At 41.8% G+C, this 27,987-nt stretch overlaps 1 protein-coding gene across 3 annotated transcripts in view; it reads left to right on the top strand.

Moving 5' to 3' along the window:
- adgrb3 (adhesion G protein-coupled receptor B3) overlaps positions 1–27,987 on the top strand; it is a gene marked incomplete at its 5' end in the record, with an annotated part of 241,850 nt that overhangs the window by 151,816 nt on the left and 62,047 nt on the right. For all 3 annotated transcript variants that reach the window (XM_084076725.1, XM_084076727.1, XM_084076726.1), the window contains 6 exons: positions 2,398–2,473; positions 3,305–3,410; positions 10,913–10,956; positions 23,711–23,837; positions 25,047–25,150; positions 26,513–26,615. In XM_084076725.1, coding sequence (XP_083932851.1) covers positions 2,398–2,473; positions 3,305–3,410; positions 10,913–10,956; positions 23,711–23,837; positions 25,047–25,150; positions 26,513–26,615 — 560 coding nt within the window. The remainder of the gene's footprint in view (positions 1–2,397; positions 2,474–3,304; positions 3,411–10,912; positions 10,957–23,710; positions 23,838–25,046; positions 25,151–26,512; positions 26,616–27,987) is intronic.

The following is a 27,987-nucleotide window of genomic DNA, read 5'->3' as shown; positions in this document are numbered from 1 at the left end:
GTCAGCGCCATTCATTATGCCCCTATGAATGGTAAAATCACAGGTACCTGTATAGGCTCTGGAGAAATTTCATTTGAACTTTTTTTTGATTGGATTATGCTATACTATTGTGTAACTTGTAGGGTTTTTTTTGTGTTCATGTGGTACACAGTTTCTTTTCAGTTAACCCATTAAGACATGAAGCCGATTCTACAAAACGTCTTCTAAATCCCAACAGTATTCTGAAAAACGTATGTTTCTATATCAGTGGTGCTCAAACTTTTTCATGTCAAGGACCCCCAAGATGATACTGTATGTATTTGGCCGCCGACCACCATCTCAAAATATTTTGTTCCAACCAGGGACCCCCCAGAAGCAAAGATTTGAGTTCAAAATGTTCGCTTTAAAGCAATATATATATTCAAAGATTTGCACACATTTTCACGATTTTTCAAAAATAGCAGCTCGTAGTGCGGAATGCCGCGCTATGAGCTTGTATATCTGCTATTTTAGCTCAAATAAAAAAATGACACGCGTTTCCAGGTCTTAATGGCTTAATAACCCTTGAGGAAGGACATGATGTAGCAGGACGCTGTCTCATGCCAGTTTTAATCCGGGGGATGAATGTATAATGAAGGATGATCCCACGATGTTTACTACCATAGGAACAGAACATAAACTATGCCATCAGACAAAGACTCTAAATCACCTTTGATTTACATTGGGGGGGGCAACGGGATGAGCAATACACATAGACGGATTAAAGTGAAAATGGGCCCTGTGCACAAAATCGCAACGGACCCCCCCCCCCGCGCGCACAGCGCGCGCGATTTTTTTTGCGGTTATTGCGGTTGTATTGGGCGTTTTTGGGTGTTTTTTGGTTTTAGGGTTAGGGTTAGGGTATATATATATATATTATATATATTATATATATTTTTTTAAAAGCCTATTAAATCCAAGGCCCCCCATTGGCTCAGGGCCCTGTGCACGTGCACACTTTGCCCAAGCCATAATCCGTCCCTGGCAATACATTGTCTTTATGCCGCGGCGGGCCCGTTGTTTGTACGACATGAAACCCTGAGCAATCCCAGCCTTTGATCACTTGCCTGTGCGTGTGCTCGCCCGTGCTTATGTTCTGTCATTAATTTTTGCCATTGACTCAGCACTTTCTGCGTCCTTTCAAGCTAAGCCAAAGGGCCAGAGTATATCCCAATCCAGTATATCCCCAATCCAGTGCCAGACAATTTGGTTAATTGGTAATCAGTCTTATCTGTGGGTATATCAAAGATAAGGAAATGAGGGATTGATTTGGGATGTATGCCTCATGTCTAATCGGCAGGCACTCTAATTTGGACAGTAGAAAGAAGCTGAGCGAGGAGAGGAGTTTAGCGCCTGTCCAACGGGAGATAAAAATCGGTATTGGTTGCCGGAAATTATAATAATTTACAATTATAATAATTTTTATTAATTTAGGCATTTAGCAAACGCTCTCATCCGGAGCGACTTGCAAATTGCAAGATCAGAGTATCAGTAAATGGCATGAACGCTAGTCAACAAACGACAGGGTAAATTGGTCACTTAAATAGAGAGTGCAAAGAAATGTGCTTCTACAAATGTCTTCTAAATCCCAACAGTATTCTGAAAAACGTACGTTTCTATGTCAGTGGTTCTCAAACTTTTTCATGTCAAGGGCCCCCAAAACTATGTGAATTTGGCCGCGGACCCCCAGAAGCAAAGATTTGAGTTAAGAAATGTTTGCGTTAAAAGAATATATATTCAAAGATTTTCACACATTTTCACGATTTTTCAAAAATAGCAGATCTACAAGCTCGTAGCGCGGCACTCGGTGCCGCGCTATGAACTGGTAGATCTGACATTTTTGAATAGCCAAAGTGTAAAATAATGCCTTTAAGCTCAAATCAAAAAATGACACAGATGCGTTCCAGGTCTTAATGGGCTAGAGTCCTACCCTCACCAACTCCCCTACTTTCTCTGTAAATATCTATTTTTCTGCTACTGGAGCTTTTACCGTTATGTGATGTAATGTATGTATTGTATGTCTTACTGATGAATTGAGTACGAAAGAGTGACGCATGTGCATACCCTCTATTATAAAATGTATTTGTGTTATTGGCAAAAGTGCAACTAGTGCTGCGTGCCAATGTGTTTCTGGTGTGCACATTGGCAAAGAACAGCTCTCAATTCTGTCTTGAAAAGATTGGTTTTATATAATTGGATTGTTTTTATCTACTGCACATCGAGCAGACACTAACATTTGGAATGACACCGTCGAGGTCAAAAAGCTAATAAAAAACCACATCATCCCGGGTAGCAATCATTATCATTTTATCATGAGACACCAGTGTATCAGAATGATATCCTGACAGCAGAGCTAAACCATTGTTTTCCTCTCAATAGACATGGATGGATCTCCGGTCTTCATTCTGGGAACAGTCCTTTACAAGACCCTTGGACTTATGCTACCATCACCAAAGTAAGGACCACCTATCCCCTTATATAGTAGTGGTTCTCAAACTTTTTCATGTGAAGGACCCCCCAAAAGGATGTTTTTTGTTTTTTTGGCTGCGGACACCCTGTCTCAAAAAATATGTTTGTGCCAGGATTCTTTCAAAAATAGCCAAAGTATCATGGTTAAAGTGGTTAAACTGATTGTGATGCTATATTAACTAATTTTGCTGGGTATTTTTGAGAATTTTACACTATAAATAGGGAGGCCAGGGTGAATGTGCTAAACTAAAAGGTTCAGTTTATTTTTATTATTCATAGCAAGGCACTTGATGAGGTTGTTGAGACTGGGCAGTAGTGGTCATATGGGTCACTTTGTCCAAGGACAAAGTGGTTAATTTAGAGTAAAACATGTTAAGTTATGTTTTCAACGTGAACTACACCCTGTAGTGGCAGTTGATAGATCTGGTGCAAATCAGTGGTGTAAAGTAACTAAGTACATTTACTCAAGTACTGTACTTAAATACAATTTTGAGGTATTTCTACTTTACTGGAGTATTTCCAATTTTCACTACTTTTAATTCTACTCCACTACATCTCAGAGGCAAATATTGTACTTTTACTCCACTACAATTATTTGAAAACTTCGGTTGCTAGTTACTTTGCAGATATACATTATTATATTATAAAACATACATTAACCACTTCAGCCCTATTTTAAACATAGGCTATTCTCTAAGATGATGCGACGCGTTGTGAGCTTGTAGATCTGCTATTTTACAACATTTTAGTACTTTTACTTTTGGTACTTTAAGTACATTTTGATACCAATCTTCTTTTGTGTCTCTGCTTCACACAGGAACCACACCGTCGTCAACTCCAAGGTCATCGCTGTGACAGTCAGACCTGAGCCCAAGGTTGTGGTGGAGTCTCACTTAGAGATTGAGCTGGCTCACCTGGCAAATGTAAGCACTTCAATAATCAATGCCAGATGCAGGAATGACTCATTCCATTGAATTTTACCTCAGGGTATTATGTCAAAGAGTGAATAGCTGAATTCTTCTTCATCTTGTTTAACTAATGGCCTATTTCATCCAATTGCGAGACTCCTTTTTCTTTTTTTCAATGGTTTCAGTCAGTGGTGTAAAGTCAGTACATTTACTCAAGTACTGTACTTAAGTACAATTTTGAGGTACTTTTACTTTACTGGAGTATTTATAACTTAATACATTATAAAACATGTACAGTATTAACCACTTAAGCTCTATTTTATACCTAGGCTATTTGAAAACATTTGAGTACTTTTTCCACCACTGGTTTTTAGTGCATTAGCTGACAAACAAACGTTTTAATAGTTTATACGGTTATAGTTTGCATGCCCACACAATGCATCTATTCTCCAGATTGTCAGCATCACCGCACTGTAAAATCCTGTGTGTTGGTTTAACTCAGAGTGCACAAAACGTGTAGTTAAATGAACACTGAGGGTTTTACTGTGTGCGGTACATCGCACAAGGACAATCCTTTCCCCGACCCCAGTGTTTTGTATTCATCTTAGAGATAAAGGAGACATGCGCACGCGCACGTGTGTGTGTGTGTGTGTGTGTGTGTGTGTGTGTGTGTGTGTGTGTGTGTGTGTGTGTGTGTGTGTGTGTATGGCGCTCGATCCGTGCCACGTCAAACCTTGACGCGTCACATGAACGTGTGATTTTTTTAATGCGTGCGTGCGTGCGTGTGTGCGTGCGTTCTGCGCATACACTACACGAAAGCAAGCGTGACGTGTTGCATCAGCGTGTGAACGTGTCGTGTAATGTGACTTGGTTTTTTTTTATGCGTGCGTGCGTGCGTGTGTGCGTGCGTTCAGCGCAGAAAGCAGGCGTGATTATTGTGGTGTGCTGCACCGCATCATGTGAACGCCTGAGGCCTGATATATGTGCTGCATCGCGTTGTGTGATCGTGTAGCCTAAAAAATATAAAATTATTATCACATCCATGTATCCAGGTTAGTGGCATTGATACAATTTAGATATTAATATTTGTTTCTAAATACCCCGCATTAAATTAACTAAATAGCCTAATAATAATAAATAATATTGTTTCGCCATTGTAAGCTATATATTTATCTATTTCAGACCAGTTTATTTTTTTGTATTGGTACCAGACACGGTAAAACTAGCCTATAATACTTGTCACATTTCTCATGTCGGTACGATGACGTCACTGCGCATTCGCACATGGTCATTATGATAATAAATAATAATACATAAACACCGGACCGCTCATGGTCATTATAATAAATGGAGAGAGAGAGAGAGAGAGAGAGAGAGAGAGAGAGAGAGAGAGAGAGAGAGAGAGAGAGAGAGAGAGCGCAACACTTACAGTCTATGAAAGAAGGCACGCTCATTTATGGCAAAAGTATTGGCATCAAAATATACTTAAGTAGAACGTATAGGCTACTCATTATGCCGAATGTCACGTTGTTCTTGTATTATTATGAAAAAGCTTTGAAACATGCTGTAACTCATTCACTGTGACGAGAACCCTCTTTCTGCGCAGAGTAGCGCACGGTGCACACACGGGTTGAATGCAGGGTCTGTCATCCTTGCAGGATTCTTTTTAAAAACGGAGGGTGCAACCTCCGTTGGGGCCGTCAGCGTCGAAGTTCATGGGTCGAATGTTAAATGTGTTACTTTAACAATGATGCGCAGCTGCCTCTAATGTATAGCCTAATGATATCCCCGCTGCAACTTTATTTTATATTGGAATGAATGTCCCTTGTAGTGCTGTTGTAGTAGGATTGGACACACTCACTGTATCTATCTAGTTGTAATTTAATGTTCTCTCAGTATAGCCTATCAAAGGGCAGGAAAAAAATATGAATTGTCTATCCTGAGCTAAACCGAACCTGTATGGTGTTGAATGGTTCCGTTCGCTCCGTTTCTCTCTCTCTCTCTCTCTCGTTCTCGCTCTCTCATTGATATAATTGCCCGGTATACGAAATTTAGCCTAGGATATTTATTTGGTTATTTTATTGTTTTGAGGTCTACTCTCCTGAGTCTCCTCCATGCAGCTGTCATTGAGTATAGAAAGATAATTGACACCAGCCAGCTGACTGTGCTTAATGGTTGATATTATAAGAGTGCATGATGGTGAGAAAAAATTAAAAATCATCACGGAACGACAAGCAGGAGAGGGGACAATCCGTTGTCATTTTATTGTAGATTTAAAAGCAGCCTATTAGACTATATTGACTGTATATGTCTTGGATTTTACATGCAATGCTCCTGAGAGGATTATGGCGTGAGTAACAACGGACTTTAACATTAGTCCGTTGTTATAACCGTTGTTATTACCGTTGTTATATGTCATAGCACTCCCTCCCTCGCTCCATTACGCATGGTGCACTGTGCGCGCCCTTTCCCTCCATTGAGTTTTATGCATCCATTACAATCAATATTGCAGCGGTTGCAATAATATAACATTCCAAATAATCAGTAACATGTAGGCTATAGCCATGTCTGTCAAATAATATTTTATTTCAAGGCAATACAAAGCTATAGGCCTATGCCTACAGTAGGCCTATGATACCAATGTCGGGTCCGGTGTATGTTATGATGCCTCCTCTTGCCTCAGTTCCCCGACACCACGTCATTTCTCAAGAGATTGCTCTAATTCAAAATTGTATTTATTCTGTGAATCTCTAGTTAATTTTCCTGTATTCAGGTGACTCCAGACCAAACAGACTCGTTCGGACTATCCTACAGTCCGAACGGGACGCCTCCCCATGTAACGCTCCCTTATGCATTGTACAATATTCAGCCCGGTAAGGAGTTTGAACGCACAATAAAGGAACATTGGTATATCCTCAGTAGCGACCCAAAATTGGCCACTACTTTCAAGGACATGCCCAGAGTTGTCTACAAACATCCTCCTAATATAAGACAAACAGTTGTGAAATCAGATCTCATCCCTAAAATGCCAGAATCATCATTTTTGACTCAAATCCCCGAAAGCAGATGCGCCCGATGCGCACAATGTCATTTCACCGAAAAGAACCACACTTTTACGCACCACTAACGGGGAAACGTTTTGATATCAAGGGCACTATAACATGCACAACCAAAAATGCTAAAATGCCCATGCCTTCTATTATACAATAAAAAATCATGGCTGGGGCGCACTGACGTGCCATGGACACATGTCTTTCTAGACTTTTGCGAGAAATAGAGAACATTGTGGTTCTCTCTGGCAGCATTAGATAATTGCAGGCCAAATTAATTATATAATTTACGTTTATCACTCACACACTTCTGAGACCCAACCGGAGTGGCCATTCTATATCTATATCAGCTGCAGCTCCGCCAGAGCAATATTACTGAAGTTTGTTCGGTATCGTTTGTTCCCATTATTTATGTTATGTTATGGCCTCATTAATTCGAAAATGCGTCTTTTATTTATTCGGACAGCAGTCATATTTTGCGGAAATTCGCTGGTGACTGCTAGACCTTTGACCAATCAAAATGCGTTTATGTATTCATTATGCATCCAACTCCTGTTGAAGATGAGCGCATTGGTGCTCAAAGTGGGGTCCGGGGACACCTCTGGGGGGCAGTGATGCGCGGGTCAGGTTTTTTTCATAACCCGCCCCGCCACGGAGCACCAAAATGTACTTAAAGTACCAAAAGTAGAAAGTAGGCTAATATTCATTATGCAGAATGTCCCATTTCACAAATACAAATCTTGTATATTATATGGGGTGTGAAGTGGTTAATGTGAGTTTTGTAAACAATAATTATATATATAATAAATAATTATAGTGCAGTAAAAGTATAATATTTGCCTCTGAGAAGTAGTGGAGTAGAAGTAGAAGTATTGAAAATTGGAAGTACTCCTCCTCCTGTAAAGTATAAAGTAGCCTACATTTACTCAATGACCGGCTGCCGCTCCAAGCCGCTCCGGCCGGGGCCGCGAACCGTACGTTGCACGGACTGACATAAAGATATCGTGCGTATATAGAGCCTCCCCGATCAAGACTTCATTCAAATTTCTCCGTAATCCACACACAAGTATGTTTATAAACACCAAGTTGTGACAGTTAAGTTATATCACTCACCAGCCGATCAAAGAATACAATTTGAAACGCAAGTGACAGATTTTGGCTGAATTAACTCGCTTTGCGACTCGAGCCCCTCTCTCTCGCAGTGGTGTAAAGTAACTAACTAAGTACATTTACTCAAGTACTGTAGGCCCACTTAAGTACAATCTTGAGGTAATTTTACTCTACTAGATTATTTCCAATTTTCAATACTTTTACTCCTACTCCACTACATCTTAGAGGCAAATATTGTACTTTTTAGCCTATTCCACTATAATTATTTGAAAACTTTAGTTAGTAGCCTACTTGTTATATCTTGGTAATTGGTTATTATCACTAAACACACTTCAGCCCTCGCCATGGTTCTCATGACGCAAGCGTCATGGTGCCATGTCCCCCTGGTTTATAGCGGTGTTCGATTGTTGTTACATTGCCAACTCTCACATGAACATAAACGTTCAGATTTGAAACATAAAGTGCTTAACCCCGAGCCATGGATGTTACAAGGCGATCCAGACCGCGATAAGTAGCCGTATCTCCCGTATTGTTCAATAAAAAATTTAATCCGATCGCCAGCCATTTTCTCCAATTTTTCTCCGATACTTTCAACCATGCGACACTAATGGTTGGGAGGTGTATTGCACTCTGATACATTACAAAAAAAAAAAGGAAAAGGCTGGCGATGGGATAAAATGCTTTTTATTTAACAATACGGGAGATACGGGTACTTATCGCGGTCCGGATCGCCCTGTAACATCCGTGGCTCAGGGGTAAGCACTTTATATTTGAAATCTGAACGTTTGTGTACATGTGAGAGTTGGCAATGTAAAAAAAAATCGAACACCGCTATAAACTGGGGGGACATGGCACCATGGTCCATGACTGTCATGGTATGACAGTCATGTTTCAGGGCTAACTTCAGCCCTATACACATTTCGGCCATTTGAAAATAGCCGATCTACAAGCTCACAATGCATGGCGATTCGACGCATTTTGGAGTGATTGATGCAACTTCTTGGATTTCTGCGATTAATTGTATAGCCTAAACAAAGCGAGACACGAGACTATACATACATCCCCTGCCAGCCTGCCCCCTGATCAAAAACTGTGGCTTTAGTTTTAGATTGTTGGAAAAGCCACAATATTACTCTGTGATCAATCACCACGGGACGATCATTTCATTGTGGATTATCCTATACTTCAATATGGCTTGGAATTTGCAACAGCAATGGTATTGAACTGAACATGAACTTGGACTGCTTTCGAGATTGATTGATTGAGAGGGCCGTGACTCTCTCTCTTTCTCTCTCTCTCTCTCTCTCTCTCTCCCCCCCTCTCTCTCTTCCCCCTCTCTCTCTCTATCTTTCTCTCTCTCCCCCCCCTCTCTCTCTCTCTCTTCCCCTTTCTCTCTCGTCTTTTTTTTGTTGCGGGCAGGAGCCGCGTTCATGTCCAGTGACCCTCCGCTTGTAGATCTGCTGATTTTTATATTTTATTTGAAAACTTGTGAAATGGGTAGCCTACTTCTAGCCTACTTTTGGTACTTTAAGTACATTTTCATAATTCCCCTAGACTGTGTTTTTATGAACCAAATTAAGTTGCAGTCGCAGACATGTTTGAATTGGATCGGACTTGGTAGGCTAATCACCGGTCAGTTATGCCATATTTTGCACCCAAGTTTATATGAGGGGGGATAATGTGGAGATTGTGGACACCGCTGGTCGCAAGTTCTCCCGCATTTTGATTATCAATAGAGCATCCATGATCCATCCATCTGCATAGCTTTTTATTATAGGCTATAATTATTTATAATTGTGTCAACCTGAGGTGGTGGAGAGGCCGCCGTGCGCAATGACAGTTATATGCCCACAGCACTTCATGGTCTGCCCATGTGGCCCTTGTCTCTTTGACTGACCAATAAACCCCAAATGATGGACTTCTGATGAAAGTTTCACACGAGTTTTAAAGATGAATACAGTTATTAGCTTCTATATGGGGACAAAAAGCATCATAGAATAAATGCAAGCCTTTAATGGAGCCTGGATCTGCGCACAAACTCATTCATGAGGTAGGCCTATGATGAGAGATGATCTTTATTATTCGTATTAAAGTGTAGCTACTTTATATAGAACGTGTCACACGCACGTACGGTGCTGTGAAACAACAACAATCACGTGTGACGGTCTATTTTGATAACACTGCACACACACACACGCTATAATCACCATGACGGTTTATTTGACAGTCATCTGTCATGCACACACACGCACGCACGGTGCTGTGCATCAACAATATTCACGTGTAATTTTGTGCAGCCCTCATTGCCTGCCTCCTGTAGTCGCGTGACCCAAAAAAAAATGCATGCGTTGATGCGTGCGTTCGCTAAAAACGCATAAACTAAGTGTTAACGTGTAACCCGCGTAGGGCACGGGGGAAGGGTACGCGTGCACGCATGCACGTCCCATCGCGTCGCGTACCCATTGTGAGTCAATGGGAAAATAATAACAAGTTCACACGGTACAGTGCAGAGCAATACAAAAATCACGCGTTCATGTGACGCGTCAAGGTTTGACGTGGCACGGATCGAGCGCCATAGTATGTGTGTGTGTGTGTGTGTGTGTGTGTGTGTGTGTGTGTGTGTGTGTGTGTGTGTGTGTGTGTGTGTGTGTGTGTGTGTGTGTGTGTGTGTGTGTGTGTGTGTGTGTGTGCGTGCGTGCGTGCGTGCGTGCGTGCGTGTGTGTGTGTGCGTGTGAGAAAAGGGACACTGCAAGGTGATGCAGTACATGCCACGGGTTGTACAGTAGCCTATGGTTTATGATGCTACAGGATTGTGTTCCTGGCTCGTGAAAGACGTTTCTGAAGGCTTTATTACGGGAGGACAGATATGTAATCGTGACAAAAGAGCACACATAACGTCGCCCGTCGCGACGGAAACCTCCTATCTCCGACGATAGTTCAACTTTTTTAATGTTTCTTCGTAAATTAAAGCCCTACACTTCATCGCTGCTACAGTGTCACACGGAAGTTTGCAAAAATAGCCGAGGCTTGTAGATCTACTATTTGTGCTTTAATAGTTGTTTAGTGAGAGTGTAGATGTTAATGTGCTTCTGGGTTTTTGACAATTATTGAACTAATGAATAGTATTAACAAGAAAGGCTTGTGACTAAATGATAACTACATTAGAACACAAGGGCTCTTTTGGTCATACAAGGTTTCCACCATCGTTAATCGTTGACAAAAGAGCATAATGTGAAGATGACGACGACGACGTTGATGCATGATGATGACCATCGTCATGACAGCGACCATCATCGTCATCATCATCATCCTCACTACTTTAATGAACACAAGTCTTCTTTTTTGTGTGTCTTCCAGGGAACCTTGAATCCTTACTGTGCTCTGTGGGACAGCAACGTAATGTAAGTCTGCACCTAATCTATTTTCTTTTAGTTGATCTATTGTGTGTGTATATATATATATATATATATACACACACAGTGGTGGGTGATAAATGCTGATGTGCTTGTGCTGCTACAGTGCTATGCTGCGTCCTTTTTTTTGCTGTATTTTTTAAGCCTTAATGCATTTGTGGGGGAAACAAGTCCCACACTGTTTAGGCATATTTTTACATGTTTCTGCACTCCGCTTCATCAAATGGAAAATGCGTTGTTCGATGAAAATTGTGCCGGTCGCCATGGAAACCCAATGGCCTTGTCACATCGCACTGTATAATGTGACCATTTAGTGGATTAAGTCAGACTTGTCAGTTTGATGTTGACTTTTATTTTGAAATGGCACATGGCACTTTTTTTTTTTTACATGGGCCGGCCCCCTCTTGACGTGTGTTTAACGACAAGCGTTTCGACAATTACTATGATTTATTTCATTATAATCAAGGCGCCGTAATATGAAATGATGGCGTAATGATTATGTTCCATTTCAGACAGTTGGCTATGTTCTTATTATTCAGCACCAGCCACACCGAGGAGTCGTTTAGGGGGTAATAACGCCAGCTGTCGGCCATGTTGGTTCGAGTCCACTTGTGAATGCTCGGTGAAAGTGTCGGTGGCGAGGGGGAGAGCTGTGTGTGTGTGCGTGTCTGTGTGTGTGTGTCTGCGTGTGTGTGTGCGCGTGCGTGTGTGCGTGCATGTGCGTGTGTGTGTCATGTTGTGTCGGTCGTACTGGACTCGATGAGGCAGAGACGCATCATGTGATTTGATGCACTCTGCCCTTGTCATATTGTACGCCGTTTCAGAGCACACCTGTACGACAACCTTAGACAGCTGGAACATCTGGCTCCGTCCCGATGTACTTGTACAAGGGTGTGAGCGACAGGGATGCCACACAGTAAAGTCCAGTGTTCATTTAACACTCAGACAGTGTTCAAAACGGAACCAAACGGACCCATAAGTGAAATGGTATGGTTAAAACAAAAGGTTTTTCGTCAAAAGGTTAAAGCTCTATATTCTGAGAGTAATCATTGCTGTAGCGCAGGGGTCTTCAACAGGGGGTCCGGGACCCCTAGGGGGTCCTCAGAGTTGCTACAGGGGGTCCGCCAAATCTCTGTGTGATAGGATCATTGTTTTTTACATTAACCACTTGAACCCTAGCATCCCTATTCTAAGGACAACTTTAGCCGAAAATAGCCGATCTAAAAGCTCACACTTGCTTGTAGATCGGCTATTTTCGGCAAAGAGTATTGGCGGTTTAAGTTGTTAAATGTCTGAAAATACACATCAACATGAATCCAACATCTATGAAAAGCTTTAATCTGCAACACAATTCTATGTAATATATAGTGGGGGTCCCTGCTTCATCTCTCTCAGTTAGTAGGTCCTCCTTGGCCTGAAAAGGTTTAAGACCCCTGCTGTAGAGTGTTTGTTCATTAAGGGGTCTCCCCGTCTCTCCAGCTTGACTTTAGTAAACAGGGGAAATTATTCAGGTGGGTCGCCAATTTCATCTAACCAGGAGAGAAAACCCATTTATCAGCTTGAATTTGACAATGTTCCAGACAGCTCCAATTTTGCCAGCTTTTTAGCTGTGTTTGTTTGTTTGTTTCATAACTTCCAAATGGATTTATTCATCCTGTATCCTGTATGAGTTCCCTCTCCTGATTGGATAAAATTGGTATCCCGAATCTTTCCCGCTCTTTACTAAAGAGCTGGAGAGATTGGGGAGACGCTATTGTTACTGAACGCTCTTTGATTACTACGAATAAAGAACCATTTAACACAGCTCGGGCCTCGGGGTCTTCAACGTTTTCAGCCCAAGGACCCCCTAGCTGAGAGAGAGATGAAGCAGGGACCCCCCTCTATGTTGTATAAAATTAAGTTTCAGATTCAACTTTTTTTGTATACACGCTCTGCTCTTTTTTCCCTCTACACCTATACCTCTTTGCCAAAAAATAGCCGATCTACAAGCTCACAACGCCTCGCAGCGCGAGGTGTTGTGAGCTTGTAGATCTGCTATTTTTTGGCTAAAGTTCTCTTCAGAATAGGGATGCCAGGGTTCAAGTTGAGGAAAAAAATAATATATCACACAAAGATTTTGGCGGACCCCCTGTAGTAACTCTGAGGACCCCCTAGGGGTCCCGGACCCCCTGTTGAAGAGCCCTGATTTAACACATACTTCAACAAAACAATATCACTTACATTTCCCTTTAAATGAACACTGAATTTTACTGTGTAGGTTACAGTAGTGGCACAAACATTTTCATATTCATTACAGCAGTATAAAGAATTTGACTGTTGTTGCTTCAAGAATGAGACGGTGGAATGAACGGGGCTTTTATGTTTTTGTCAGGGTAAAATGCTATCAATGTGCTCTAGAACTTGGCACGGGTGATGGAATTCATATATTTATATTGTTTCACTTTCCTTTTAACTTTTTTTCCATCAACCCCGCTCGTAATATAAAATATGGCCTTAACCAAAGATCTCTATTTTTGGCAACTGAACAGTGGGGCAGTTGATGCATTATTAGAGCCTTGGTCAAGGGCACTTTAATGGTAGGCCCATATATATAAAAAATATTTTACACGGGACAAAAAATGTTTTCATCGGCAGAGTGTTATAATATATTGTTCTATTAAATCTTGGTAACTTCAAAATATTTTTAAAAAACGGCACTGGCCCCTCTGCAGCCGTGTGCGAGATGCAAAGACCAAGGACCATCTGTGCACCGTCTGACAGATAACAGAATGGAGAAGGGCTATTTGCTAAATTGTACAGTCTCTCACTGGAATGGGACACACAACTCCTGGCCCTCCCGAGAATCATTTTGAGCCACTGAAGTGTCTACAGTGCCAGCGAGGTTTACACAGCTTAGAGAGAGGGGCCAGAGTACAATGGAGCAACTAAATGGAAGTAAGAAGACATCAGTAGTCAAACAATGACTAGCGCTCATTAACCACTTTAGCCCCTATTTTACACTCCATCTGTCACACGGCTAAAATAGCCCCATCTACAAGCTGGGCGAGGCATCGCGCCACGATGCATTGTGAGCTTGTAGATTGGCTATTTTTGAAGAATTTCACCTACGGTACGTGTAATGATACGACCAAAATAGGGATGTCAGGTTGAAAGTTGTTAATAGAAGTCATTTAGGAGCATGCCAGTCACATTTTGGCTGCTAGCCATTAGGAGAGATCTGTCACTTGTCTTAAAAAAAAATTAAAAGCTGTGTACTGTGCCTGCAGTGTATATTTTAGTACAATTGTTCTCAAAGTGGGGTCCGGGGACCCCCAGGGGTCCTTGAGGGGGTCCACTTAAATCCTTTGAAAATATAGCGGATGTGCAAGCTCACAACGTGGCTATTTGGGGGAAAAAGTAATTCATTAATATTCTATGAATAATATTGAATTATTAACGTATTAATGTATTAACAGCACATTTATCTCATATACTGTAGGGGTCTCTGGCACAACATCTTTTCAGATGGGGGTCCACGGCCAAATACATATTAATTTGGGGGTCCTTGACACGAAAAGGTTTGAGAACCTCGGTTTTAGTAGATCTCTGCGTATTGTTTTTACATTTCATTCATTGCCATTCATGCTGAAGCAGAGTGCAACGACACTCTGCAATTCTTTGAAGTCGCTAGGTACACAGCAGGTAATTCACCCTTTTTGAAACTCACTATGCCATTTCTTTTATCTAAAATTACTGTATTATACTCTAATGTGGGCCCTTCAAATTCACACAATACACCTAGAAAAATAGTTCTGCTCTTCACACACAAATTTTACCTTGAAGAGATAACATTGACACAAATGTTCTGGTACATTTCGTAACGTTTGGTGAATAAGACAGAAAAGTAAAGAACCACTAGACAGTACCTCAAAAATAAAGCAATTTGGGGGGAAATGGTTGAGGTTTATCTAAACCAGCGGTTCTCTAAGTGGAGTCTGTGGACCCACGGGGGAGGGGGTAGTTATTTAAAAATATGCAGGCCCTGGGTAGGTAACCCGGGCCTGGCGGAGACTTGCGCTCAGAGGAGCACACCTTTCTAGTTCATTACTGCACAGTAAATTTGCTAGATCACCAATTATGTTCTGAAATAATAATCATTTAAAACACATTGTAAAGCTAAATAATAATCATTTAAAACACATCGTGAAGCTAAATCGCTGATGTTTCATAAGAAGTAAACAATGCTGTAAACAGCCTGTACGTTTTCTCAGCGGTCTATGAATGGACCTTTGTGTTTGGAACAGATTCAAGGTTAGTGTTTGGCCAGATGGTCACCTGAATAAAAAAGATACACATAAAATGGAATAAAGATCCCTAAACACTGAATGGACAACAGCTCCGTTTGTACTCTCCCCCCAGCACCTGGTGTAAGTAGGTCGGACGCTCACATTTTTATCACTCTTCTAAATATCAATATTTTCACAGTTATCAAACAAGCCCAAACCAACATAATCGTCTACATTTCAATGACTCTCTCCTGTTCTTCCTTTTCCCCTTTGAATTCAGTGAGCATATGCCTTTGGTGAGACTCATTGGAAACAAATCAACCAAGAACTGTCTGTTTGACTGTGTCTGTGTGTGTGTGTGTGTGTGTGTGTGTGTGTGTGTGTGTGTGTGTGTGTGTGTGTGTGTGTGTGTGTGTGTGTGTGTGTGTGTGTGTGTGTGTGTGTGTGTGTGTGTGCGCGCGTGCCTGCGAGTGTGTGCTATACACTACAGTAACGAGGGGACAATTACCACATTAAAGTACAGTAATTACATTCCTGCAATTATGTTAAGAGTAATCTGTTAATTCCCAACATGTTTCCCGACAAGGTTTAAATAACATTATTCAGTGGCACTTAAAGACGGAGGGACAGATGATTATTCTGCTTATACTTTCAAGTGAGGAAAGGATATAGAATTTCTACTGGCGTCCCTATTTTGGAAATGTCATTATAACAAGCAAACATTTTCAAAAGTACTGTAGCTAAAATGATTTTTGCACAGCCACGACACCGTCGTATGATATCACACAGTATTAAATCGAGCTTAAGTGGCTGCTTGCCTGATTATGTAAGACTGCAAAGGGCCATAACTTTCACTTTATGTGACGAGAACACTTTGTAGGCTACAATGACGAAGTGTGAAGTTCTAAAACTATTATTAACCAGACTGAAAAACAGTGTGTGTCGTGCTAATGCAACGTCACATTATGCAATATATATCCTTTGTGTGTATCCCTTTATTTGGGTGTTACAAGTACAATTTAGTGCGTCTGTTAATTCCTTTTCATGTGTGTTTTAGCTGTCAGAGACATTCCACACTGCAGCTGGGGTAGAAAGTAACTAATTACTCACTAAGTACTCACATTACTTAATTAAGTAGTCTTTTCATTTACCTATATTGTTTTGAGTTCATTCTAGTCTCGGGGGACTGTACTTTTACTGCTTCACCCAGCAGATGGCTGCTCAGATGGCTCAGATGAGCGCACTTGAGTAACATTTAAGTCAATTAACAATACTTCTACTTGAGTAGGATACTCTAGTACTCTTTCCACCCCAGAATGCATATGTGTATATAACATATGCCGCCACTTCCATACTCCTTACATTGGCTTATAGTTAAAGCCAGTGTATGGTTTTCTGTACATGTTAAAATCATATTAATCACTTTTAAACCTATGGACTCAGGCTCGACTGCATTGGTGACTTTTTTCTATATATTTGTTATCATACTGTAAAGTATTGTGCTGTATGTGTGTGCATTCCCTCTGAGATTCTACAAGGCCCTCAGTGACTCTTCCTGGGTACAACTTTGAAACGAAAATAGAACACGCTTCCACAGAGGAATTACAGTGCACACGCACTGTAATTCCTCTGTGGAAGCGTGTTCTACCTACAGTACAGTACTCCAGTGCTGTGGGCTAACGCTAACACACTGCCACACCTACAGTACTCCAGTGCTGGGCCAATGCTAACACACTGCCACACCTACAGTACTCCAGTGCTGTGGGCTAACGCTAACACACTGCCACACCTACAGTACTCCAGTGCTGTGCTAACGCTAACACACTGCCACACCTACAGTACTCCAGTGCTGTGCTAACGCTAACACACTGCCACACCTACAGTACTCCAGTGCTGTGCTAACGCTAACACACTGCCACACCTACAGTACTCCAGTGCTGTGCTAACGCTAACACACTGCCACACCTACAGTACTCCAGTGCTGTGCTAACGCTAACACACTGCCACACCTACAGTACTCCAGTGCTGTGCTAACGCTAACACACTGCCACACCTACAGTACTCCAGTGCTGTGCTAACGCTAACACACTGCCACACCTACAGTACTCCAGTGCTGTGCTAACGCTAACACACTGCCACGCCAACAGTACTCCAGTGCTGTGCTAACGCTAACACACTGCCACGCCAACAGTACTCCAGTGCTGGGCCAGTGCTAACACACTGCCACACCTACAGTACCAGTGCTCACAATGCCTCGCAACTGCTTTAAAACCTCTTAAACCCTCTATTTCTTACAGACTGCCATTGAATAATAAATGGATACCTTCCCCCCAAAAAACTCTAGCATGCTTATTCTGGGGTGAACATTCTGTGATAATGGCCGATTTACTGTATGTGTCGTGTTGCAACACATTGTGATTGTGAGCTTGTAGCTCGAGTGTTTTCAGCCTAGAGATTTTGGTGTAGAGGGAAAAAAGGAGGGGGCCTAGTATAGAACCCTGGGGGGCTCCGGTCAATAGGGTTCAAGTTGTTAATAGCAGAATTATACAATACTAGTTCACATTTTCGTTGGCGTTTTCAAAGGAAAAAGATTTTTTCCTATTATTGAGTTCCCCCAGGTAAAGCATGCATATTTTCTGAAAGCACAGCGCTAAATGAATAAACATGATCATCACTATTATCATAAGCAGTGGGAATAATAGTAGTACTAATAGTTGTAACAACACCGTGGTAGTATTGCTAATGAGAACAGGCCGTGCGTGAGGAGATAGGATCGCTGTGAAATGTCTTTCCATGACGGTGTCATAATGGAGATCCCATTTAATACATGGGTCATTTGAAACCAGTACTTTGGATTGGAACTGGGAACGATTGCAGTAATAACTGTTGCTAATGAAAATAGGCACTGTGACAACTGCTACAAACAAACATTTATTTCATAATTCAACGGAAAATTGTTCATAATCAAGTCGGATCCATTATGCATTATTCATAATCATTCCCGAGCAAATGTTTTGTTAAATGCAACTGATTACTAAAACTGATTGCTGCTGTAACTTGACACCGCACAGAAACGTTGTATTTTTGAATCATTAACTGTTAATCGTTTATGCCACAACCTGGTGCAGGGCAGTAGCTCTCTACTACTAGGTCTATGAAACACAAGCTGTCTCTGCTGTGGCGCAGCCTGTTCTAGACAGCGTCTAAAGACAGCGGGCATATTTGGCTCAGAGTCAGATGGGATGGGACATGGCATTAGTATCCATTAGTGAGCGTTGGCCTAGGGGAGACAGGGCATAAGAAACACTGGAGGTAAATATACAACAGATGAAGTTGGTTCTCTGGCAAACCTCGTCGAGCACTTTGCAGCCACTGTTAATCGTAGGTGAATGGAGGTCATAAAGGCAACATAAAATCCATATTTGACTTAAAATAAAGTGTCGCCGTTGGTTTAAACTGGTATGTGGTGATTTGCTTTAGACCCATGTACAAACTATTGACAGCACAATTAAAGTGGAAGCCAGTATTTACTGTACATTGCAAGATCTCCACATTTAAGGGATCTGTACTGTGTGACTTCTATGAGACGAATCGATCGTGCGTGCAAATGTGTTATGCGCTCGAAGACCTTTTTAATGCTCCTTACAAAACGAAGAAAGTCCCATCTTCTGTAATCACCACATGCTTCAATTCTTCCAACATTATCCTTGACTTTCAGGATTATATGATATGATCTTTATATTATTTTACTTCCAACTCCAGTGCCATTTAACCCATTACGGCCTGAGGCCGATACTTACTAATGCCTTCTAAATCCTAACAGTTTTCTGAAAAACGTATGTTTCTATATCAGTTGTGCTCAAACTTTTTCATGTCAAGGACCCCCAAAATGATATGTATTTGGCCGCAGACCCCCATCTCAAAATATTTTGTTCCAGGTACCCCTAGAAGCAAATATTTGAGTTAAAATGTTTGCTTTAAACAATATATATTCAAAGATTTGCACACATTTTCACGATTTAAAAAAAATGGCAGATCTAAAAGCTAATAGCCCAGCACTCGGTGCGGCACTATGATCTTGTATATCTGCTATTTTTGAATAGCCAAAGTGTAAAATAATGCTTTTTAGCTCAAATCAAGAAGTGACACAGATGCGTTCCAAGTCTTAAAGGGTTAAGTGCATTCCCTATATGAAATATTTCCAATATAAGAGGAGATCGATCGATCACACACCAGGCTTTTTGATGTCACTGTAACCTTCCTCCCAGCAAACACTGACACATTAACAATGTCGTACCAGCCATTTGATTTGACAACAACATTGTGTATATATATATACTGTACTATACTGTACTGTACTCTGTATGAGTGCGTGGGTGTGAATGATGCATATTTTCTCCGCCATACTGTAGAGCCGTGTACGATATAGTGTGAATCATGCCATGCTTTTGCTCTTTGCGTCCAACATATAGCACTAGGAGCTGGCTATCAATAGCTACCTCCCTCATGAATTTCCACTTTAGCTAATATGCCTGCGTTTCCTTGCAACTATAACGCCGGGCGCTAGCAAAGACGTGCGTTAGCACCGCTTTTAACAAGAAGCACACACTGGATAATGATGTGCTGGTTACAGTTTCACCGCTGGGCTAATCACACCATCTGGGCTCTCTCAAATGCATTGCTGTGATATGCAGACGAGTTAATGCGTCGGGTGATGTTGAGCCCGCGGTCCCTTTGGTTTTCGCAAACCCCAGTGTGTCACAGCCAGGTAAGGGCTCACCCACGTGCCTGCATTTCTGCATCGGGTTCAGTCTCTCTCTCTCTCTCTCTACACTTGGATCCATTTCACGCTATAAACCAATATGTATGAGTGGAATAAGCGCAGCAGCAGCAGCTTTCACTGCCGGAGAGATCCATCATTCTCTTTCTGGTGGCTGCTCACTGGAGGGTGCTCGCACGCAAAGTCGTGATGACTGATGTCTTCATTACAAGAATGAGGAGTGGTCCATCAGGCAATGAGTGTGTGTTGGGTGGCATGTGGTCCGACTCACTGAGGTCGACACGTACAGTACCAACGTTTTCTAGCGGTGTGCTATTGGCTCTATGGGCGCTTCTCTTTGTATCACCGGGCCTCCATGTTAGGGCAAGGTTGCACAAAACCTTGACAGTGGCTTACATAAGTCTGCAAGGAGGAATGGACTACTGCAATCTCTCTCGTTTGCATAAAGGACTGTTTGTTGTCCTTTGTGTTTGTTATAAATTGATCAACCTTTGGTTCAGACCCCTACTGGGGAACTGGCAGCTTTAACGCAATGCCCTCTCTCCTCAAGGAGATGGGGAGCTTTTAAAACTCATCACATTAGAGTACAAGACCAACACTATCTTTTAGAGGGCCCAGACAAATATGTCCAACTATGTATCATGTCTCTTTCATTTAATTGAATTGTGTGGAGTGTGGAGTGGTAAGTGTTGAGCACTTACTGGTGATGCATTCTAGCTACAGGAATTGTTCAAATAAGGCAAAGCCCTCAGCTACAAAAATGTATGTGGATCGATTGGGAATCATACTTTGGTGTGTTGCTTTAAAAATTGTACCATTGTTTTCCAAGCATTTGGCTTAATTGTGGTTATTATCCCACAGGCAGCATGGCATGTTTAGCCCACTGACTATTACTCACAGTACTCTTGACATTATCATTTTCCAAAGCATACCATAGTTTGTCTGTTTGTTTGGTTGGTTGTTGAGAAAGCCTTTTGAATGAATGGAAATTAATTTCAATACAGTAGCCTATGAAGATACACCTGCAGAGAATTGAAACTAGCTTGAGATAGTTGAATCTAAAAATGAAAGTGATAATGGAAAAATTGTTGTTTTTTTTTGGTACAATGTAGCTGTGAATAGACAACGATGTGTTGTAGCCCATTGACGTCGGCATGGTCCTTTAGCTCTGTTTCTCTTTGATTATTAGGCTACATAATCAAATTAGAAATCACTGTAGAAATCACTGCAAATCAAGAGAGAGATCTGACCACTTCCTCCCGGGTGATTCTGTGGTTACTCCTACTAACAACAACACTACATGTTTAGGGCAGCGGTGCTGACAGATTCTGTCTTGAGCGATTACACATGCTGTAACACAACTCCTTTACTGTATGTCCTTCAGAAAACAATGGGTGCACAATTTCGCTTTGAAAACATTTTCCAAAAACTGTGGAAAATAGCAGATCTACAAGTGAGCATACAAGTATAAAATAGGGCTTAAGTGGTTATATACAATCTCAATCAGTTCAGTGCCTGGCTGTATTTAGAAAACGCTTCATTGGATATTCTTACTAGTTTTCACGTCATTCTCACAATTGCAGTAACTCAATAAAATGTGGAAACAGCATTGTATGACTAAACTAAACAAAGTCATTTGTTTAGTGGTTTTGTGTGGAGTGGGGGTAGGGGAGGCATTTTATTTTTAGGCAAAGACACTTCCAAGTTCCAACACAAATATCCATTAGGCACAAAATGGTCCCAGAAATCCAACTTCTTAAGGAGGAAGAAGAAAGATCATATTATGTTAGCGGGTTCATTAATTTTATTGCTGTTGAACTGCCAGTGGGGTCTAAGAATGGAACACAAATTACATTTAATTAAGGCTTGAGGGATAAATAAGAGTTGTTGCGGTGGTAATTCAAGTGATGGTGAAGAATTGCCTTACACAGCAGAAAGCCAGTGTTTTATGTCGCTCCAAGTAATGTGAACGTGTTTACCTTTGACAACATGCAGTCTAGCTTCTGTAAAACATCGGTTGTCAAACCTTTTATTTTATTTCAAGAAGCCCCCAGCCCCCCATAACTCTTGAGTTACAGACCTGTAAGGGTCCCTCCTCAAGGAACCACGAGGGTCCCTAGACCCCAATTTGAGAACCACTACTGTAGAACTTAAGTGACACATAATCAGGGATCGTTATGCCAACAGGTGTGCATACACACACAGCTGCTGCTGCTTAACAAACGAGCGTTTTAAAAGCATTGAATGTGTCACTTGAAATTGAAATACATGGGGAGGAATTTGTAACATGATTTTTTTTATCGGTCTATCAAAAATGAATGTTTCTCTTGAGATTAAACAATTAGAGGGAGCACTACATGACGAATGGAACAGACATGTTCTATTCATTTTACCTAAAATGAAAGGAACCTTTTGCTCAACACCCAAAAGAGAAATTAGATGTTTGCCCACCCAAACTAGTGAAAATAGCAGATCTACAAGCTCTACAACTGGCTATGTTCACTACTTCTTAAACATTCATGAGATTCTTTTGAAAAATAATTGATTTCTTTTTTATTGTTTTGAAATGTACTCGTGACTCATAAAAACGGACCCGCGACCCACACATGGGTCTCGACCCACTGCTTGAGAACCACCGTTGAAACTGGAGAGTGAGAGGAGGAGGCAGACACTGTGGCTGGCTGCAACCATTCTCTCTGCAGCCGTGGGGGGAAAGAAGGGGGGTCTTAGGTCTTATAGTTCTGCGGTGGGTTTTGATCAAACGCCTCACGTTCAACTCGATCCCTCGCGAAAACGTCACGCTTTTCTCCCTAATTAAATAATTGCATTTACGGCAATGTAAAGAGAAGACGGGGAAATACACATGATATGTTGGTCGTATCAACCCTCCCCTCTCTCTCTCTCTCTGTAAGAACACAGGCTGTGGAGAACATTAAAATTAAACCCCCCCTCCTCAGGAAGCATCCAAAAAAGCCGCTAATTACAGAGTAGATCGATCGGATCGAGTGGAGAAAAGATCCGACCAAATGATAAAAGCAAAGAAAAGACGAAGAGATTAAAAACGGACAATGAGAAGAAAATAAAAAGTGTCGGAGGAAGAAAAACCGTACAGAATCCTATAGCACGCAAAACGACGCACGGTAAATATATATAAATATATATAAAACACCCGCCTGTTGGTAATATTACCGGGAAAAATTACCGGGAAAAAAATAACAACGTTGCCGTTTCGTTATGAATTGTTGCCGTTTCTTCAGCTGCATATAAAGAATCAATCAGCACCAGGCTCTGCTGGACAGCTCCTCTCCCCCCTCCCCTCTCTCTCTCTCTCTCTCTCTCTCTCTCCTCCTCAGTGCAATGCAAGCTCTCTCTCTCTCTCTCCGTCTCTCTCTCCCCCTTCTGTTCGGAGCATCAATGCTGCTTGTAAAGCCGCTAAAACGCTGTGTCGATCGGCTTTTCTGATACATACATTAGGCGTTTGTAACGCGTGTAGTCTAGTGTGTGATTTAATAGGCTGTGCGTGCGGGCTTTTTTGATCAGATCAAATGAAATGGTGCCGAAACGACATGTGAAGTCGTGCTAGATGCCTGATGCTGGTGCTGATGCTGCTGTAGCCTCTCTATACCGCCGTGTGGATGGAATCAGCCTAATTGCCCTCCTCTTCTCCTCCTCCTCCTCCTCCTCTTCTTCTTTACAGGAACGATTCCTGGGGAACGTGGTCCACGAAAGGATGTAAAACGGTGCTCACAGATGCATCCCACACGAGATGTTTATGTGATCGTGTGTCTACCTTCGCCATTTTGGCTCACCAACCAAGACAACTAGTAAGTGGGCTGGCTGTTGATTTGTTATTCTTTTTTTTTTTAGTGTGTAAAAGATGCTAAGATAGGCTAATAGAGGAAGTAATACTAGCCCTATAATATGACGTGCAGCAGGGCTCTCGAATTGTTAATCTTGCCTTGGCTAATCTTGTTAGTCAGTGTGATTAAATTGTGCCTCTGTTTATACTTGGTACATATAATTGATAACTGTGTGTGTGTGTGTGTGTGTGTGTGTGTGTGTGTGTGTGTGTGTGTGTGTGTGTGTGTGTGTGTGTGTGTGTGTTGTGGATGTAGGCAGGTCTGTGCATACAAAGTGTGTGTGTGTGTGTGTGTGTGTGTGTGTGTGTGTGTGTGTGTGTGTGTGTGTGTGTGTGTGTGTGTGTGTGTGTGTGTGTGTGTGTGTGTGTCTTGGCTTTAATCAATATGGCACCAAAACACATCAATATTAATGCAATGTGCTAACATCCAGGAGATCTTCTTTTTTTATGTGGCCTTCTTTCAATTACACAACAGACTGAAGCTACTGTATCCATTATGATGTGACAGCATAGCTAGCAGCATCAGTGTATAGGCTACTGTAGTGTAAGGCCTTCATCAGTGGCCAACACTAAGGAGACTTTTGATAGGAGTATGCTTAACAGATGGTGTTGTTCATTGTCCATCTTCAACGCCAGATCACTGTACTTTGTACTTCTTAACCACTTAAAAATGTGAATTGTTTTGAATATAGCTGATCTACAATCTACAAGCTCACAACGTGATGCGACACGTTGTGAGCCTGTAGATGTACAATTTTAGTTTCAAAATGTTTAATTTCTTCTACTATTTTCCACCTATGCCCAGATGAGGATGCCATGGTTAAATAGTTTTCATAATGTTCATTTACTGATTTATTTTCTCACGTGGGCCCAGATTTCACCTAGAGAACCATACAATACACGTACACAGACAACAACAAGAGCATGTGGATCGTTTCAGTGCTACAATTTCATTTGGACGTAATGATGTTTCCGATTTGACCTTCCAGGTCCCTGATGCAGCACGCGCACGCACACATGCACACACACACACACACACGCACACGCACACGTGCACACACACCTCACCAGCCAGTCCTCTGTGGGTGCTTCATAATGGGCCCTTGCTTTGATTTGTGTCCTGTGGTGACCGGTAAAGACGTATGTTTGTCTCGCTCTGTCTCCCCATCCACAGACCATGGAATACTCGGGGGTTCCATCTGTGACACTGATAGTTGGCTGTGGTCTCTCCTGCCTCGCCTTGATCACACTGACAGTGGTCTACGCCGTGCTATGGAGGTAATTATGACTACCACTAGATCAGGGGGGTCTTCAACGGGGTTGGGTTTTTTTTCAGCCCAAGGACCCCCTTAGCTGAGAGAGAGATGAATCAGGGACCCCCCACCCCCCACTACGTATTGTATAAAATTGTGTTGCAGATTGAACTTTTACATAGATAGCTTCATAGACTTGTTTGAGAGCAGTGTCATCAGTGTATGTTGGATCCATGTTAATGTGTATTTTCAGACTTTTAATCGTTTAAACCGTCAATACTTAGTAAACTCTCTGTACTTAGTCTGCTCTTTTCTTCCTCTACACCAAACCTCTTTGCCGAAAATAGCCGATCTACAAGCTCACAACGCCTCGCAGCGCGAGGCGTTGTGAGCTTGTAGATCGGCTATTTTTTGGCTGAAGTTCTTCAGAATAGGGATGCTGGGGTTCAAGTGGTTAATGCAACAACAATATCTCATCACGCAAAGATTTGGCGGCCCCCCCATGTAGTAACTCTGAGGACCCCCTAGGGGTCCCGGACCCCCTGTTGAAGACCCCCGGCACTAGATCCTACAGTGTACCGCAAAATCCACTAGTGTTGATCACTTAAACCCTATATATACACACACTTTGTTGACCGGGGACCCCCAGTACAACTATACTATACTTCATGTCCTCCCTTTTCCCCCTTCACAACAAATCATTGAAGCTGAAAATAGCCGGTCTTACATGTTTGTGTCGTGTGATTGTAGATCGGCTATTTTTTTTGCAGAATGTTCGCCTATTTTTAACACATGTTGGCCTTAATGTGACATGCCCAGACTAGGGATGCTATAGGATTCATGGGCTTGTAATGTAACTCTGCGAGTAATGCAATGGTAACCTGTACTGATGTTTTGCGTCTGTCATTAAATGTTTCGATGAATTGAGTACAAAAGACCCAAATGGAAACGAACCATAGGCTTTCTTGGGTTTAAAAATCCTCTTAGCAGACCTTGTATTGAACCGTTTTATCCCGTGCTTTTTGTTTTTATTGCAAACTGCTAATAAAGTATTCAATCAATCAATCAAACAAAAATGGCCTGTAAGAGTCCATTTGGTTACATTCGTAATCTCTCAGAGTTACATTGACACTGTGTGCTTTACTGTGAAACAGCCTTCAAAAGATAAGTTTGTTATGATTGCATGAATATGATTTAGTAAGACATTGTATTAACATTGTCTTGGTTACAGTGTTAAGTACCCCCGTAATGATCAGGATCAACAGATGGTACTGGAAGGGGGGAGGGGGGAGTGTGAGGTCAAAATCATAATGAAAGATTGTCAGTCTGTGAACCGTATGACCTTGCAAGGAGGTAATGTCTTATGACTCTTTTCTCCTCACTGTAGATATATTCGATCTGAGCGGTCTATCATCCTGATCAACTTCTGCGTGTCCATAATCTGCTCAAACATATTGATCCTTGTTGGACAGACACAGACCCACCATATGGTAAGTGTGCTTTTTATGATGCTATTACTATTATGGTGTTATGTATCAAAGATAAGCCAAGAACTATTTGGGGGTGATGATGGCCCGAGTGGTTGGGGTGCATATCACAAGATGCTCTGATGCCCTGACGGCGAGTCCCCTGGTTAGATTCCTGGGGCCGGGCGGGCCTTTGCTTTCCCCTACTCTCTCTCTCTCTCTCCCCGTTTCCTGTCTCTACATTGTGTCTATCAGTAAAGGAAAAGAAACAAAAAAGCCAGACATACGTATCAGAAAAATGGTATAGAACCACAGCTAATCCCAGTGATACCATACAGTGGCCTTGTCTGGTCTGGCTTTAAGACTGTAGGTCTGACTTCACAATTAAAGTTCTGAATTAGGATTTTTTTTGTGGCCATTAGCCCATTAAAGCCGGTTAAGCATCTGTCATTTTAGATTTGTGCAAATCTTATTAATCAAAATGTTTTCTAATTAATTTTTTGAAAAACGTTATCTTGCTACATCAGTGGTGCTGAAACGTTTTCATGTCAAGGACCACCCAAAATGACATGTATTTGGACCCACCCCGTCTCAAAATATTTTGTTCCAGGGACCCCCCTATATTAAAGATTTGCATACATTTTCACGATTTTTCAAAAGAAGCTACAGATCGTAGCGTTATGAACTTGTAGATCTGCTATTTTTGAATGCCCAAAGAAATCTAAAATGACACAGATGCGTTCCCGGTCTTAAAGGGTTAGAGTAGAGTGTATTCATCATCATCATCATTCGAGTGCCGTCGAGATCTGCAACACAAGCTGCTCCCATTGGTCTCTGTTGCTCATTGCCACGGCCAAGTTCATTCACAGTCAGTCCTGTGTCCCTATACTCAGAACATCTGGAAACATCCGAGATGACCTTTGATGGTCGAGGAGATGGTCTTTGGCTCTGTGGCAATGTCTTCTTTGTGCCAGAGAGTATCATCAGCTGGGATAACTTATCTGTACAGTTGAAATCATAGATTGATCATCTGGTCCAGATATGCTATGGACATGATGTGTGTTAACCCATTGAGACCTGAAGCCGATTCTACGATGTCTCCTAAATCTCAACAGTTTTCTGAAAAACGTATGTTTCTATATCATTGGTGCTCAAACTTTTTCATGTCAAGGACCCCCAAAATTATATGTATTTGGCCGCGGACCCCCATCAAAATTTGTTGTTCCAGGGACCCCCAGAAGCAACGATTTGAGTTAAAAATGTTCGCTTTAAAAATATATATATTCAAAGATTTGCACACATTTTCACGAATTTTCTAAAATAGCAGATCTACAAGCTCGTAGCGCGGCACTCGGTGCCGCGCTATGAGCTTGTATATCTGCTATTTTTGAATAGC

Source organism: Gymnoscopelus microlampas, assembly GCF_963454915.1.
Source record: "Gymnoscopelus microlampas genome assembly, chromosome: 13".
NCBI classification, from domain to species: Eukaryota; Metazoa; Chordata; class Actinopteri; order Myctophiformes; family Myctophidae; genus Gymnoscopelus; species Gymnoscopelus microlampas.
The sequence above is the reverse complement of the archived record's forward strand: the minus strand, read 5'-3'. Positions and strand labels throughout refer to the sequence as shown.